The sequence below is a fragment of the Pteropus vampyrus genome, unplaced genomic scaffold, assembly GCF_000151845.1.
Source record: "Pteropus vampyrus isolate Shadow unplaced genomic scaffold, Pvam_2.0 Scaffold194, whole genome shotgun sequence".
NCBI classification, from domain to species: Eukaryota; Metazoa; Chordata; class Mammalia; order Chiroptera; family Pteropodidae; genus Pteropus; species Pteropus vampyrus.
This window is the reverse complement of record NW_011888975.1, coordinates 2,298,173-2,315,773: the sequence shown is the minus strand read 5'-3', so window position 1 is coordinate 2,315,773 and position 17,601 is coordinate 2,298,173. Positions and strand designations below refer to the sequence as shown.

At 43.7% G+C, this 17,601-nt stretch overlaps 1 protein-coding gene across 1 annotated transcript in view; it reads right to left on the bottom strand.

Annotated features, from left to right (window-relative positions):
• SELL (selectin L) overlaps positions 1 to 14,067 on the bottom strand; it is an 18,421-nt gene extending 4,354 nt beyond the window's left edge. The window contains exons 1-8 of the mRNA XM_011371730.2: positions 13,951 to 14,067; positions 13,078 to 13,147; positions 10,934 to 11,320; positions 10,044 to 10,151; positions 6,688 to 6,873; positions 5,323 to 5,508; positions 4,867 to 4,995; positions 947 to 965 (exon numbers count right to left, since the gene is read on the bottom strand). Coding sequence (XP_011370032.1) covers positions 947 to 965; positions 4,867 to 4,995; positions 5,323 to 5,508; positions 6,688 to 6,873; positions 10,044 to 10,151; positions 10,934 to 11,320; positions 13,078 to 13,147; positions 13,951 to 13,953 — 1,088 coding nt within the window. The 5' untranslated portion in view covers positions 13,954 to 14,067. The remainder of the gene's footprint in view (positions 1 to 946; positions 966 to 4,866; positions 4,996 to 5,322; positions 5,509 to 6,687; positions 6,874 to 10,043; positions 10,152 to 10,933; positions 11,321 to 13,077; positions 13,148 to 13,950) is intronic.
• Between the last annotated feature and the right edge of the window lie 3,534 nt (positions 14,068 to 17,601).

Genomic DNA, 17,601 nt, shown 5'->3' with positions numbered 1-17,601 from the left:
CTTACGGCTCCCACTTTCTCTTTTGCCCTCTTGGTTCAGCCCACTGAACGATTAAGAATTTCTTAGTAACAATTTGTGGTTTGTAGGGTGGTTGTCTGAACAAGCAACCAACTTCCTTGGGGACCATCTTGCTTCGTTTTCAGCTTATTCAAAGCTGGGTGTCTAGAAGGGACTTAGATGTCACCAGAGTCTCGTCTTCGTAGTTCGCTTACACTCTCCTTCCTAACATCGCAGAGCAAGCAAGTCACCAAGGCCCTCGAACCGAGACGTCTTTTTCCGTCTTCGTTTCTGCCAGATGGACCGTGCCCTTCCACACGTCTGCATCTCTTCTCAGTATGTGCTCCTCCAAGTGAAGACATCTGAGGTTTAAGTCCAAACTAAAAAATTGCCTTCTGGGGGAAGCTACAAATAGAGTTTGTGCTCCTCGCTTTGCCCAGACTCCTGAGGGTCAGTGCTTAGCGGAGCCAAGTCGTCTACCAGCTTGTGCTGGGCGTCAAGGGCCTGTGCGCTGGAGTTCTGCCTTCTGAGAGCCGGGGTTCCTCGGCTTCTCAGTACATGCCTCTTGAATCGGATGTTTCCTGAGTACTGTATTATGTATTGCTCTCATGTTCAGCCAGAACAAGAAAAAAATATATACCACAATACTTCCAATCCTCAAAACAAACAAACAAACAAGCCAGGAACAATCAGAAAAAGTTCCCTTTACATAACTGTCTTTTCCTAAGAGGACATTGCTTGTTCATTCATTCATTCATCCATCATCTCCACTAACACACACAAAAACAGCTTTTAAGGGAGACTAGTAGATCGGTCACTTTATCTGGAAACTTCAGTTGAATGAGACCCAATGTAAATAACTACTAAGGAGTTAGTATAACAGGAAGTATCTTAAGGAAGGTAGAGGAGAGATCAACAGATGTGAGAACTCCTCACTGATAAAACTTACCTTTTCCGAGACTTTTTGCCTAAAAATAGAAGAAATAGAAAAATGGATTAGCATAAGTAGACAATTTCAATTATTTTAAGTAAGAATAAAAGGAGAGTCCCATCCTCAAAACTGGCTTTTGAAGAGTATTATGCATTTGTTAGATGGACCCCATCTGTGTCTCGGGGATTTGAGGTACTGGGTGACTGTTCTAATTCACAGTGGTAAATACCCTGGCAGAACAGACCCGTTGGTGCAGGTGCTTCTCAGAGTTGCGTTCCATCCTCTGCGCTGCTCGTAGAGACAGACGTACAGCCTGAAACACCTGACAATCAGACCCAATGTACCCATTCACGTGTTCATCCCTTCCTGACCTGGCATCTCATCCTACCCGCAGATTGTCCCCCGGGAGATTTAACTGTTAATACTCTAAGAATATGTGTCATTCCGTCTCACGTCATCTTCTCTGTGAGAATTCACAGAAGTTTCACTCAGGTCTCAGTGGTAGGAATTACACATCTTCTCTGAATGACCGGTGTGTTTTTATCTTAGAAATACAGTGACTGTCTTAAGTGGTTATACTTTCTTCTTTTGACTGGTTGCAAAGAAACTCTGAGCCAGAACTCAGACCCTCTTTTATAGGACTTTGTGACACACACTTTTGTGTTCTAACTTTACCCTGGCTCCAGCCTATTTTTGTACCCTAAATATTGGCCTTCTTTTTCTTTTTAACTAATTTTAACTTATTGTGTTGAATGCATTTTGAAATTTAGCTTACATTCTTTCTGAAAAAAAGCAGAGTATAAATAAATAGATGTTGGGCTCCAGGGGAAATAAAAGCAAAAAGAGTTTTTTGAGGGGAAAAAAGTCACTAGGCAACAATATATTTCAGTGGCTATAAACTAGAGTTCTAGAATCATCCAATCTGGATGTAAATCCTTGGCGGCATGTCTTTAAATAGCTACTTATCCTCCCTAAGCCACAATTTCATCTTCTGTGAAAGGGGCATGAAGTTACATCTTCCTCATTGAGTTGGCAAAACAAAATGTATTCAAAATATTTAGTCAAGAGCTCAGAGCTTAGACAGTGTTCAATTACTATTTTATTGTATACCTTTAAAATATTAGAAACTACAATTTTAAATGTTTCTTCCCAAATTCAGCCTACTGATGATGTGGACCAAATATACTTGGGCAGAGAGAATTCGATCTGAACTAATTTCAGATTCTGTTTATCCTCACACATATTTTTTTCAGGAACAATGAAACACATACCAGTACATGAGCAAGAATCTGTTCCTACCGAGAGCGTTTACCTTTGTAGAAAAGGGAACTAAGGCGCACGTGTTCAGTTTCGTGCCCTTTCCCAACCCTGCATTGGTTCAGGGGGAGAGGTCTGCCAACCGAAGAGGAAAGTCGAGCCTCATTAACCTGCAGACCAGTGGCTTTGGCCGGGAGGACACGTCCAGATAGATTCTGACCTCTGACTCGTGCCCCTGCCGATTCAGGGTTTCAGAGGTTTGGCCTAAAACGTCATCGCCTCAGTTTCCTCGTTCACCAGATAGGGCCAATGACAATGACTAGTCGAGAACGATGATGCTAGAGGGAAAGCGTTTCTAGACAGGCCCATGCCCAGGGGAGCATGCTTCTGGAGCCTTCCCCTCGCCTTCCTCAGAAGGAAGGAGCTAACGTCTGGATAGCGAGGCAACGAGCACCGGGGCCAGAAGATGCAGCTGAGGACAGGGCAGGGTCAAGGTTCTGGTCAGTACCTTGGCTGCTATGTTCTAGATAGTCACCTGTTCCTCTTCCCAGCTTTGTGAACCCCAAAAGCCTGTAAAATTCTCAGAGCCCATGAGTACTATGCAGCTTTATTTATTTATTTATTTTTTGACTTTTACTCTTGTAAGTGCATGAGCTACACATTCAATTAGAAAAGGCTTTAGCTTGGGAACCTACCCATCATCTCTAGCATTGTGTCTCTAGGAAAAAAATTCTTCATGCTTCAACTAACTTAACAACTAAAAGTTTTGGAAGATGAAGTCACTTGAAAATTGGAGATAGCAGAAGAGGTTTCACAAATGAAGACAGTTTAAACATGTTAAAGATATCCTGACTTTCCTACGAAGCCAGTGATCTGTGGGGCTGCTGTTCTCTTGGGTGATGGAACTGTAACTAGCCCAGCTGCCCGTTATCTGTTTCCTGTTTGCCCCACACTGATCCCCCCGCAGGGGCATGCAGTTTTCAAGTTATCAGTTAGAGATCTCATACTGAAATGACTCCAGGGTGAAAAATTTAAAAACAACCCCACTGCTTTTCTCACCCCTGCTCGTAAGACAGCCTTACCCAGCTCACCCCCACTAGATGCACCTGACTTCAATTCTGATCTTTTGATCTACTAACATTTATTAAAGGATTTGGGAATTTGGGAATAAATATCTTCCTTAGGCAGGCGATTCACAGCCCCTAAGTCCTTCAGGCTTGTTTAGATATCTCTCAGCCCCCTCGCCCAGAGGGCGGTGTGTGATTACCCACTCTGTCCTCTACTCCCTCCATCTGCCACCAGCATCCAAAGAGGGAGGGAAGGAAGGACGGCTGGGGGCGGGCTTAGAAGTCTCAGCAGAAACGGTAATCAGTGGTGGGAGAAGAGTCTCGTTCTTTTGCGTCAGTGCCACACACACGTGCTCAGTGTGGTCCTGGAAGGCGACGCGACCCAATCTTAGCAGAATTCCTAACAGCAGGAGCAGAGACATTGTCACTACTCCGTGCTCCCAAGTCACAGTTACTGAAGCTCTTGCCCATGGACAGGCCCCCGCCATTGCCTTTCGGGGTTGGATAAAAAAACTAATCTTGTTCCCTTACCCTTAAATTTGGAGTGAAAGACCAGATCATAGTGGAAAACCATTTGGGATTGGCAGATAACGTTACTGTAATTGCCAGGGAGGCCTTCGCATACCATAGTCATTGAACAGAATACATACTAATTAATTGGATGGAACTGAAATTAAAATGGCAATCAACTGACCCCGTAGAAAAGCAACATTTGGTTAGCAGTTGGTTAGCAGCTGGTCTGAGGTCATCAATAGCTCGTCTCAACTCGAAGCAGGGATTTACCGAAAGCTGCCTAATGTGCATGAATTTCATAGTCTTGAATGTTTCTGCCAGGTGGGTTTGGCCAAATGTAGCAGCACACGCCCAGGATCTGCCTCAGACCGTGGGCCTGTAACCAGCAGGCTGGTTGCACTTTAGGATTTGAACACACTCGGGGGTGGGAGGTGCCGCTGCTCTTCCCTCTAGTAGAGTGGTGTTTCACTCTACTCCAGGCATCCAGACAGCAGGTATGGGCTCCTCGAGGAGGCCCTCCTTACTCTCCTGTGTTCCGGGGTGGAGGAGAAGCATCAGTGTGTGCTGCTTTTGGTTGGGGCTGTGACCCTGACGAATAGACACTGGGAAGAAAACTTGGGGATTTCTCCCAGGGACAGTGCAGCTCCCCACGTCAGGAGCCAGACCAGGCATGTGACTCTCCCTGAGGTCAGGGGTTGGGGAAAGCCTGACTGGACGGTGGAGTCACTGCGTAGTAGAATCATAGCCCTGAAATCAAAGGCACAGAGGCTCAGAGAGGGCAGATTATGCATCTCTTTTTTCAGAATTAAGTAAGAGCAAAGAACCATCAGAGTATCTCATTTGTCTATATCACCCTAGCAGGGTGTCTCGAAGATAGTGAGCTTCATTTTAAAGTTTGTTGGAGTAAAAACAAAAATCAGCAAACTTTTAGTAATGCAAGTGTGTTCTGGGCTGCTTCCCACGTCTCCAGGGACTGGTGTGTACAGAACACAGAGCATGCTATCCTGCTTTGGTCGAAGCTATCATACCTAGTTTCCTGTGGGTTTCTACATTTTTTTCTCTTTAAAGTTATGTTATTATCGTGAAGATAAACTCACTTACCTTTTTTTAATCGCCTTGCCAGCCAAATGATAAACGCCAGCCCCAAAAACGCAGTAACCATGACTGCCACTGGGATGAAGAGGGGGTTATAGTCACCGCTCTTGATCATTGAGAAGCTCCTGTCCACTTCTGAAAGAGAAACCAGGAAGGCACGTGGCGTGAGGCTGCGGCATCGCTTCCTCAGTGCCGTCTCCTGATACTAGACTTTTTCTCTCCTCACACTTCCCAGTAATAGCCTAAGTGATGCCACCTGATAGATGAGGAAGTGGCATGGGAGGCCCATGAGGAAGTGGCATGGGAGGCCTGTGATGAATCTGCAGCACAGGCAAAGACGAGACCAGCTTTTCTAGCCCAACACCTGAGGAATCTCAGTTCTGAGATCTGTGATTCAGTATCTCTTTCCCACCATCTCCTCCATCTTTAAAGTCTTCAGTGTTTTGGGGCAAACTGACTCACTCTGACATATTGGACTGAGGCTCGTCCAGCTTCCAGATGATCCACAAAAAGTTTCCTTCTCCCCCATTAACTCGTTTCCTTCTGAGCAGCTGAAGGTGCACGTGGAGGTAAAGCTGAAGTTGGCCAGGGGGTGACTACAGTCCATGGTCCCCAAGTCGGGTGCTGTCAGCGGCTCACAGTGAATCGCTTCAACGGAAAGGAAAAACCAGTTACTTCTGAGCAGAAGTAAAAACTAGTTACCCTGGCAGGGGTTTGGCCAAGGCTGCCTGACTTAACTGTGGAACCATCCGCAGGAATCTAGAAGTTTCTAATATAGCAATTGCTTCTGATGATGCTTCCAGACTCTGTTTTTTCTGAGAATGATGGCGAGTGGCGGTCAGGGCTGAAGTCAGGAGAGTGAGGGGTGAAGTGAGGGATGGGCACAGGGGAGCTGGGGAGGGCCGGCCCTCCGGGGAGCTGCCCCAGCCTGCCCACGCTCCAGCTCTGCTGGAGCTGCCGTGCTGCATGGCCTTCGCCTCGAGACTTCTCACGGAATCTCATCAGCGAGTGTAGAACACGTGTGCCCCTTCACCTGTTCTCAAGTCTGCCCAAGCAGTTTTGAAAAACACCCCAGTTCTCTGGAGCAAGTCCCTCAACTTTTGTACAAGTCAGCAGGTTAGTCAACTTAGTGCTGTGATTTCAATAAATGGCTTTGACAGTTCTTTTGAGAATTAAACCACTCAAACTAGCGAGTCAAAAGCATAAATATAAAAAATGTAACCAAAACTTCACAAGTTCAAACACCAGCAGTTTTCTCCAGGATAGGGATAATGTTGACCGTTAAGAAGAAAAAGTCCACCGTATTTCAAAGGGAAAAAAGATCAAGAGATTGCGTTTTCGTTTTTCACAGCAGTTGTTATTCTCCTGAGAGTTCATGGAGGAAAGTAAAAATGGTTTCAAGAATAAACAAATACAACAATAAAAAGAGACCTCTATCCTCCGAGAAGGAAATTGGTTGGTGTTAAGTAGGACACCACATAGGTGTTATTGAGAAGAGAGATCAACCAAAATTAAAGTGAGGTTCAGCGAGACTGACTATTTATACCATGACAATGAGAAGAAAAAAAATATAGCGTAACCACACGGATGCTGAAAATGACATGCGCACTGTGAAAAGTCTTCAGAGGTATTTAGCTGTTATTTTTTGTTTGTGGTTTTTCTTTTTAATTTTAGTAACAATAACCCCTCTGAAAAGCATCACAGTATAATCTAAGGTTAAATCGTGCTCCAAAAGAGGATGCAGACTTCTTACCAAGACTCTACTGTATTTTCTGAGTTTGTAAACCCAGGCCTGCCGTGACAAAGCTAGTTGGAACGGTTACTCACCTTGACAGCTTGGTTCAGGTGACGACCAGTTTCCAAATGGTCCACAAGTGGTTTCTTCACTCCCAATTATGTCTGTTCCCTCAGAGCAATGGAAGGCACACCGTGAGCTGTAGCTGAAGTTTCCCAAAGGGTGAGTACAGACCATGGTACCCAGCGTGGGGGCCTCCACAGGCTCACACTGAGTCACTTTAATAAGAAAAGAAACAGCACTGGGTAGTGTTAAGAGAGCTGGGTTTGAATCCTAGCTCTGCTACTTGATAACCAAGTGTTTTTAAGCAAAGTGACTTAACCCCTCCAGCTTTAGTTTCTTCATCTATAAAAGAAGAATATGATGATTATATTCAATTCCTAGAGTCATGTGGGAATTAAATGATTTAATGCAAGTCAAGTACTTGGAATAGAGCCTGACTCATCTGTAGTCTTAATTAAAATCTAGTCAGTCTTCTCGTTGTCTTTGGAATTAGTCAGGGAGAGAATTCTTAAACACAGATGGGTTTAAGTGGGAATGACCAGCTCAGTTTGGAAATTATGGTCAAATAGCAGCCCCTGAGTATATTAGAGTGTTGGGAGTAGGGGGTTTGGAGAAAGAGTGTGTGTTCATGATTAGTCTTCTTTCCAAGGGGAGCACGTCAAAGCTTCAAGAAGCATCTCGGCCTTGCTTCTGCCTTCATCTCTAGCTCACTTCCACAGCTTCATTTCTTTTTGACTTTCTCCAGCCACTGTGTCAGTTTCCCTGCTCTGATTGGTTGTGTTGTGGGTCACATTAAGATTCGAAAATCAGTCTTTGACTTTTAGACCCTGCCTTGCCGTTTGGGCAAACATTGCAACTCTCGTGTATATTTCTTATCGAATTTCGGCCATTGCTGTGATCTTGCTCTTGAGATTTCAATAAAAAATGGATCCAAGGAATTAGAAGAATTTTAATATTTTCCATATACAGTCCAAGTCCAAATTAAAGTCAATGACATTGTCCAATTCAATTCATGCCCGCAAGCAAGTGCCTAATATATTCCAGGCATATTCTCAATCTTACAGATGCAATGGAATAAGATACTCACTGGTCTGAAGTTGCTATGAGTCTGCCAGGGGATACAGACGAGTCAATAGATGACTTCATCAAATGTGGTATAAATGAGAAAGATATACATGAAGTAACTGGAACAGAAAATAGGGGCACTAAGCCTGTCTCGGGGTCCACAGCAAGCTTCCTGAAAGAAATGGTCCCTGAGCTATGTCTTAAAGATAAACAGGTGTATTGGCCATGTGCAGAGTGAGAGAGAAAACCATGAGTGAGTCAATGAGATATGCAGCACATCTGGCCAGTGTGGAGAACACAAGCCTTTGGATGTCGCTAGAAGAAAGAGGAAGCAGGGGATGAGATCAGGGAGAAAGACAGGAGCAAAGACAAAATGCTCCTGTCTTTTCTCATTGATTTAATGAGTACCTCCTGCGTGTCAGCATTACCCTCGTCCTTAAGGAGTTTAGACTGTATCCTCTAGGACAGCAATAGGTAGAAATTAAAGGGTGGATGGTCACATGTATGTGATTTTATTTGATCGTTTTTTATTGATCAGCCTGCCTATCCTATGAATAATGTCTTTGATGGGCGCCAACTTAAAGCTGTGGAACTCAGCTGAGAAATTAGTGCAGTAATCTATGAGGAAGTTAATGAGGGCTATGGTTGTAGAGTTGACAGGTTGTGGAATAGACACGAGAAATACAAAGTTATAAAAATGAGTAGTGCGTTACTTTGCATAAATGTAGGAGGAAGTGAGAGAGTTTCATAGCAGAACACCAAGGTAAACGGTGGTAGCACACACAGAGATAAGGGATACAAAAAGGAAAGCTGTCTGGGGACCATGATTTTACAGTCACATGGGCATACCAAAGGATATGTTTAGCATATTTGGAGTTCAGGGCTAAAAACATATCCGGTAGTCCAAAGCGCATATAGATTTGAGAGTCTGCAAAGTTGGTAAGTTTTGCCAAAAGGAGTATCTAGAGTAAAAAAAAGCGATGGACAAAAGATAGAAGAGAAATAGCAATAGTGTATGGGCTTGGATTAGTGCCCATGAAGAAACCCAAAGAGAAATGATCACAGGTAGAGAGAAAAGAGTGACAGCCAAGACAAAAAAGAGGACGGAGTGACAGCCAAGACAAATAAGATTAAAGTGTTTAAAAAGGAGTGAAACGGGCATGCCAGTGATGTAAGCATTAAAAACCAGAGTTTGGTAGTGGAGCGAGGGTACGTGCTGGGTGGGAGCCCCGCTCGGGAATCTAGTGGGGTGACGTTGATCTGTTCAGTTGGTTGACATTTAAATTTATTTTGGCTTTCATTCTTTATCTTTTCTTTACAAACATTGTTTTTGTTTTTCCGCTTTAAAATTTTCTTTTTAATGCACCAGATACTTCAAACATAGTTTTGAAACTCAACTGATACCAGTCAAAAGATTTGACGTTTCTTTCAGTAGCGAGTTGACTGGGTCAAAGATTCCTTGTCTTTGAATCTGTGTATTCTTTCCTTTCTGTTTCTACCACCGTGGCCCTGAGTGATTTCAACACACTTCTGATGATTTTCTCCATCTTCTCTCCCTTTGCTCGCCAATCCATCTTCTCTTACTGCTTCTAGGATACTTGCCCTAAATGCAGGCGTTAAGGTATTAAGTGGCCTCCCGTTGTTAAATAAAGACCAGATTCTTTCATTAGGCAATTTCCAGTCTCCACCAGCTTATGCCAGCTTATCTTGCTTCCCACCAAACTAAACTATGAGCATGTATAATTTTCACTAGTTAATTGTGATTCCTTTAAAGGCAGAATCTGTACTATATTTGCCTTGGTATCTCCTGAAATACCCAGCCCAAATAAATTTGCTGGATTTATTCTTAGATATCTCTGACACATATGTACTGTCTATCATTATGTGAACTTTTCTTTTTTGGCCTTGCCCTGATATGACTTTGAGGATTACATAAACAAGCAAGATTATCTTTTGGGTAACTTGCCCTCCTTACAATAAATGTTTTAGTTCATTTCAGACCTTAGAGTTCTAATGAATCCAACAATCTCACTAGATTATGAGTTTCACGAGAGCAGGAATCTACCGTGCCTGATTCATTATCGTAATCCTTACAGCTCTGTTCTTTGTGGCACTCAGAAAGACTTGTTGAGCAGTGAATTGAAACTTCATGCTGACTTATGAAATCTTTACGGAAAGGTGACACCATTGTGCAAGCATATCCTTCTGATCAAAACTTCTCATTTCTCAGAATGGCTGCTATCATTTTGTCCCAACTAACTTCCATAAACTGCAGTGACGCCCGTAACTACACAGAAAGAAACAAAGAAGAGCAGCTCACCGAACTGACACCGGGACCCGTAGTACCCCACGTCACAGTTACAGGTGTGATTATTGATGGTTTCCACACATTCTCCGTGGCCACTGCATGACCAGGGCTGACAGGAAGCTTTAAGGAGATCAGAAAGAAATCATTTTAATGAGATTACTTTTTAGTATTCATAGTCATTTCTTTAGATATAGATAAATTTTTCACTGAGACTATTTTAATAAACAGGAAAGCTCTATTTGTACAATCATAGCATTTTTGCATAAAAACCATAGGCTAAATATTTTATTGATGTACTGTACTGGCCATATAGCCATAGACATTTGTTTCTAGAATGAATTTACCAAAGCTAAGACTCTATAAAATTTGGGATGAACTTAGTGACATACATTAAAACTCTTGAAATTACTTTGTTTTTAATATAATAAGCAGGTTAAATGATGACCTGACCCAATCATTTCTGCAGTATGCTTGGCAATCTCTTTCTGTATAGAAAGAACTATAGAAAAAGTAAAAAGTCCCAATTTGATCAATTAATAGGGAGTTCAATTTACAAGAGAGTAAATTGACTGTGTTTCACTATTAACATATGACTGGGGAAAATCCTGACTGGTTTGGAACCATTGTAATAGTCTTTGCAGAAATTTTCATATACCACAGATAATGGAACACTGCAGTATTTCATTCTATAGAATTATACGATTAGACAAAGAAGGAAATGGGACACCAAGCCCCCTACTTTACAGTGAGGAAGCTGAGGCGACGTGAGCCTAAGCTCTTAGCTGGGCGCATCTCTCTGTTTCCACCTCTCTGCCTTAATACCAGGGACACGATTGTCCAGTCCTCGCTCCTTCCTCCCACATGTCCTTGCCATCTTTGTGCACACTGATGCAGGGGTTTACCTGTGTAGCAGAGAGCCACCTTCGGCTTGCGGCAGGCGTCGTCGTTCCACTTTCCAGCGTCTTTGGTCCTTTTGATGTACATCTCCACGCAGTCCTCTTTCGTCTTCCTATTGTTGGGTTCCCCATCTCCCCAGTTCTCTGCCTCCTTGGTGAGAGACTTGTTGGTTCCCACCCACGTCCACACCCCTCTCACCTTGCGGATTCCTATCCAGTAGTAAGTAGCACTATGGGGAAGCGTCTTGTTCAGGTACTCGATCTCCCCCTTGTTTTGTATGGCAACTAAATCTGTGTAGTTTTGTTGGCAGAACCGTCTAGCGTCTTCCCAGTTCATGGGTCTTTCAGAGTAATGGTAAGTCCAGCAGTTGGTTCCATGATACACAGAGAAATCTGAAAGACAGCGTGAACCGGATAGACTCGCAGTTACGGCAGTTATGGCTGAAAAAAACCGAGGGCGAATCCAGGCTGGGCCTGCCACTGAGAGACGAGGAAACTGACACCTTAAGGGCATAAGTTCCTCCCTGGATCACAGATTCAGTCATTGGCAGATTCGAAGTAGAAGCCAGACCTTCTAGTCTTGTTCACTTTCACCATAATATAAAATACTTTTGGATGTAGCTCTATGTTTTAAAATTTGGTGGCTTTCTGGATTTATTTTCAAAAAAATAACAAGTAAAATTTAACCAACATATTTTAGAAATTCATATTTCTTTATCTCAGCAGCTGTCAATCATTTAAAATTAATTCGAGTGCAATATCATATATCTCTAAGGTTTCCTGGGATACTTTCCTGAAGACCGCCATTTCTGTTTCTAAGAGAGAAGTAAAATAAGGACAGGAATAATGACATTTTTAAGTGATGTTTTCCATATTGAAAAGAGAATGTTTTCCCATAGGGAGAAGTGCTCCTGGGAAAGCCTTAGATGTCTGACTGCATAATAAAAAAGAATAATCTGTGAAATCAGATGGCATAGGATTATGAAGTTTACTTAGGTCCTCTTCTGTATATTGAGATACTCAGCTTAATCATCATATGGGTGCTTCAAATATGAGGGCTTTGAAAAAAACAAAACAAAAACATAATTACACAATGACCTCATAATAATATATGCCATTCTAAGCACAGTATAATCTATGTGAAACACTATTATGCCATAAGGTAAAAGTTTTCACAGCTCTCAACAGTTACTGAGTTTTCACTGTGTATGGCAAATACATAGAGAAATACCAAAGAAACTTTTACAGCCTCCTAAGGCTTCTGAACAAGGAATAGCAGAATGCAAAGAAAGCATAATTAATTTGATCAAATTAAACGTATCAGAAATGAACCAAGAACTGTGAAACAGATATGATTCATGAGTAAAGAAGATCATAAAATAAATACATGGAACAGAGTTTCAAAGGAACCTTCTATGGGAATTTCTAAGAGGGAGGAAACTGTTTTGCTTGCTGCTGTATCCTTAGTGCCTAGAATCATGTTTGGCACATCACAGGGACACAGAAAACACTTGTCGAATGAAAGGAGCACCAGAGTCCCAGACATGGGTGCAGACATGGTATAGGAATGTGTGAGGGGCAGAGAAAAGCAGTTTGCTTGGCCAGAGCTGAAAATCCTAGCTGGGGAGTAAGAAGACGTTAGCCCACTTAGGAAGTGGGAAAGAAAGTTCAAAACAATTGCTGAACAGTCTTCAAGAACCAGACATAAAACTTGCCACATCAGCAGTGGAAGGATCAAAGACCAGGCAAAGGGCCTGCCCTTAAAGAGCCAACACTCTAATCACAAGGACGACATCGTGTCTACTCAACTGCTGGGAAGTGACAGAAAGCGCAGGGCTAAATATTCGGAACAGGCTGTAAGTTCCCTATTAGATATTTCGTAACTGACCTTATTCCTGCATAAATAAGATCTTTGTGGGTTTATCAGAATTTAGACCCTGCAGTAGAGGGTGTGGCAAGCTTAGGAGGTTTCTGGCGAAGTACTAAACGAGGGAGGAAGGAAAGAGATCTTCATCGAATGGGTAGAATTACAGCTATCTACCTAATAATTTTCCCGTTGACTATGCACACCTAGTGGATATTTAAGAAAAATAAACAAGTTTTTTTTTTTTTTTTAAAAGGTCTGGCAATATACACAGAGCAGAACATACCACAGCAGAGCACTGTCCACAACCACAATCTTAAGACTCCCTGAGCACGCTGGCGTTTCCATGGAAATATCTGCAAATAAAACGCAAAGTTGTACTTAGATTTATACTCTAAAAATGCATGTTTACAGCACCTTGAGGAGGTAACTTCAACTTTCTTAAAGTTCAAAACAAAATACACATGCTTCCTAACTCTAGCCAAGGTTATAGATTTCTCAGAAATGAATAACAGAGTAGCATTAAATTTGCCTCAAAACCAAAGCATGTTTTTTAGCCTCTAGTTGCTGATCGTTACTGCTGACTTTTTTCTATATTTCAGGAATTTTTTTGTACCTACTTTCCTGCTGATTTGTTAGATGAAACTATCTGATACTTAGTATATGTTATTTTAAAGCGTTCATTGCTGCTTAATGAACTATTGATGTCTAGATTTAATGTTAAAATCTCCCACTTGATTATGATGAGGTAATGCTTCAAATACCTAAAAGAATTAGATGGCTAAACAGACATCAAAGGAAAGCAATTCATCTTTTTCAACTAAAAAGAAATACATTTTGAGCAACTCAGACGACAATACCACAGATTTTCTGCACACCTTAAAACCATATTGTCTGAAGTGTATCACTTCTCAGTAGTCGTTGCATTTAGTTGCAAAAGTGCTAATTTCAACAAGACAGTCCTTCAAGAATCTCAGCAGACACAAGTCAAGAAGAAGTCAGCCCATCTGAGAGGAGAGGCTCTAATTCAGCAATTTTAGTTCTCGGCTTTTTAAAAACCCAAAATGGAATTGGTTGCTTCTTGTCCTTTGCCACCTGCCTCTGTAGCCCCAAGAGAGGTTCTAGCAGAGCGTCTGAAACGTTTAGACGGAGTGCTCACCATGGCTTCGCGCGTCCTTCCCGGTTCTTCTGCAGCTTCACCTGAGTCGGCTCCTGGGGTGTCCAGGTCCTGGCCTGAGGCTCGGGGTGCTGTGCTGCAGGCTGCTGAGTGTCACCAGCTGGGCTTGCTTTCTTTCATTTCTCACATCCTCCTCCCGCCCCCACCCCACTTACTCCGCCTCCTCTTGCTCGTCTTTCCCCACCACTTTCCTGCTCCGACCTCTGTCACTTGCCCTGAGAAAGAGCTGCTGACCGAGGCCGCCTTGTGGGATTCGCCCCTTCCTCCTTTCTTCCTCCTCCTTTTCCATCCTTCCCTCCTCCTCTCCCTGCTCCTCCCCTCCCCTCCCCTCCTTCCCTCCCTCACTCCCTCCTCTATCCATATCTCTGTCTCTCCCTCTCTCCATGTCTCTGTCTCTGTCTCTCTCTTTTTGATAAACACTAGGCTAACGCTTGGCTATTCATGGTAAAGGGCCCCTAATAATCAGACCACACGATCAAAACAGTACTTCAGTCACATTTACGGCGTCTGTCAAGCTTCAGTAGAGCTAACCAACAGACTTCGTTAATTTCGGTTCCTTTTCCTCCCTCTTTCCTAGCTCACCCCCTAGTGGAGGTCCTCGTCAGTGGCAATGCCTGAAGAGAACAAAGCAGCTCTAGCTTTTTGCCCTAAGTGGCTCGGGGGCCTACAAATCCCTTTATATTTCTGGAGTGTGAAGTGTGACTGCATTTGAGCCCCTATGATGGAGGGCGATGGCAAGGAGGAGTCACTGACATAATCGGATTTGCATTTTTAAAAAGATAATAACAAAAGCAATGATAGCTATAGAACTCAATGCTCCGTATTTAATCTTTATAAAGATCAAATACTACTACTCCCCAGTAGGCACTATTAATATCCTCATTTAAAAAAGTCTCGGAAAGGTTAAGAAAGTTGCCTTTGTCACATAGCTGGTAAGATACACCATTGGGGTTTGGAACCTGGGCCGGTCAGTTCTGAAGCCTGATGACTCCCAAATTCGTATTTCCAGCCGGGAGCACTCCTCTGCCCTGGGAATGTTCCCAGTCCCCAGCCAGATGCCTCCCGATCTCTCCATGTATTTACTGTGCCTCTTAAATTCTCCATGTGTCAAACTGAACTTCTGAATATCTCCTCCAGACCCGGAGAACTCTCCTCACAGCCTCTGCCACCTCAGGAAATCATAACGCCACCCTTCCAGTTACTTGAGCCAAACCTTAACATTAAGTATAGCTTCTACCTCAAAATTTTAACATTGCTCTCCCAAGACTCTAAACCAAGAGAAATTAAAATATTTTTATATTCATATATGCGTATATGTGGTCATGCTGCTGGTTGTAAAATCATCTTACTGCAAAAGGCATATGTCGCAATACGACAGGAAGAAGAAAAAGAATAAGATCATAATAGTTTTGGCTATAACCAAGGAAAATTTTTCTTCTCCATGATCTCCCAATGGTGCCAAATCCTTTCGATAGTTCTTTTGATAACTGTGTTTCATTCCCAATGACAGCCCTCAGAATAGACACTCGTCGCCAGCCCTGGGTCACCTGATAAAATCCCCATAAACCCATTAGTCTGCGGGTTCCCAGTCTGCTGCTGGGATGTACTGTGGTTCCAAGTCATCAACACAGCCCACGAGCCACGCAGAACCTGGTCCTCACTTCACACCACGCCCCGGCGGCCTGCACCCTGTCCGCGTGGGGAGCTGTGTCTGCCTCCTTGGTGCCTTTGAGCTCACCGGCTCCCTCTGCCGGGAGTCACCCCTAGACTAGGATACCTTTCTGATGCCCTACAGCCCGTATTTTTCTTCCTTTAACTATAATTAAATGATCGTTTGTGTAATTATTTGTTTAATATCTGTCTTCCCTACTGGATTCTAAGTTCCTCAGGGGTAGGGACAGAGTACCTCGTTCATTGCCATGTTTCTGGAGTGTAGTATATCCTTGACACATAGTAGGGCCCCAACAGATGTGACTGAAGGGATCCGCAAGCGGATGAACAGAGGCTGACGCGGCTCCTCCCGCGGAGCGGCCCGTTCCGAGGACAGGATGAGCTGACTCGGAAGGCTCGGTTTAAAGCGTGGTTGGCAGGAGAGAATGGAAATAAAGAAGGAAAACGCCGGGGGTTAGAAATAAAGGACCTGGAGGTTCAGCGAGGTGGGGTTAAGAAGCTTCGTGATGAGATACTCGAGCAATAAACCTGCAAGAATAGGAGACTGCGGTTAAAGCATGATACTTGGTCATGTGATTTTAGAGTTGGTGCAGTTCTGGCGACATCGAGGTTGAGGCTATGTGCAGGGCAGAGGGCCGCTCGAGCTGAGCGAGGGGAAGCCGAGCGTGCAGACGGGACTGGGCTGTGGGCCCTGAGTGGTAGGGTCATATAGGGTCACCGGAGGGGCTTGAAGGAGGAGGAAGACTAGAAGCTGGTGCCCAGGTCATCAGGCCACCAATGAGGACAGGGAGAAGATGGTACATCGTAGTGTCATGAGCTCCAAAGAAACGGGGTTATTTTATCTCTTCTGTTCCTTTTTTAAGAGGCTGGAAGAACAAAGATCAGGGAGAGGAAGTCATCATAAAGGAGGAGGCCACTCCGCCTTTCAGCCCTGAGGTGTGTGGGGTGGGTAAACTGTCACCTCGAGAGGTCCGCGGGGGAAGTGGTGTTCTCGGCCCGGTCTGCTGTTACCACAAGGAGGCAGAAGAGGTTTGGGAGAGGACCTGCGGGACAACGCAGGGCTTGCTGGCCGTGGACCAGGAGTTCCAGAGGATGGCAAGGAAGAGTTTGGGAAGGGAAGCAAGGCTGGGGCAGGAGGCGGCAACCTGGGCGAACTGTCTGGGAGATGAAAGGCGATCAGAGGGGCTTGTATTCCAGCTGTAAGGAAGGGAGGCGGCCATGGTAGCTTGGTCTGGACAGGGTCGTGGAGCTGCGTGGACGCGTAGGTCTAACTCTGGCGTGGATGGAGTTCCGCTTCCTCCTACGAAAGCTCTCGTTTGATCTGCTAACACGGAGGACCGCTCCGCATCTCACTTCTGTGCTTTCCCTTTGCCCATCTCCGTCTGACGTGGGCACCTCTATTCCTTCCAAATAAATTTAGTTTGTTCAATTTATTTTCTCATTTTAGACCCAGGGAAGCCAACAGTCATGCTCTCTGCATTTTGAGCTGATATCTCAAGCGTGTTCCCATTTCAGTCCTGCATGAAAACAGGTCTAATTAGTGGCATCCATCCTTGTTTTTCATTTTTCTTTAATTTTTTTAAGTAATACTTTGAGCTAAGATGAAATATAAAATCAAAGTGAAACCAACTTTATCAGATAACAGTCGTAGCCACAATGTTTTTAGCCTGGATAACCAAGCTAAATATAAAACCATGGTTTTTGTTTTTTGTTTTTTTTTTAAGAAATTTCAGATATTTTGATTCTTTGGTAACGAGATTCTCAAAGTGGTTTTTAGTTTAGTACTCACCAGGCCTCGTGGATTGACACTATTCCAGAAGAGAGATGACACATATTTGGGGTGGCAAAGAAAACTACTCTGACTCTAATTCTGGAGAAAACAGTCTGGAGAGTAAATGAAGGTTTATTGCTTAACTTGAGCCACCTAGAATTGAGAATGGCAGGAGACAAAGACTGCAGGGT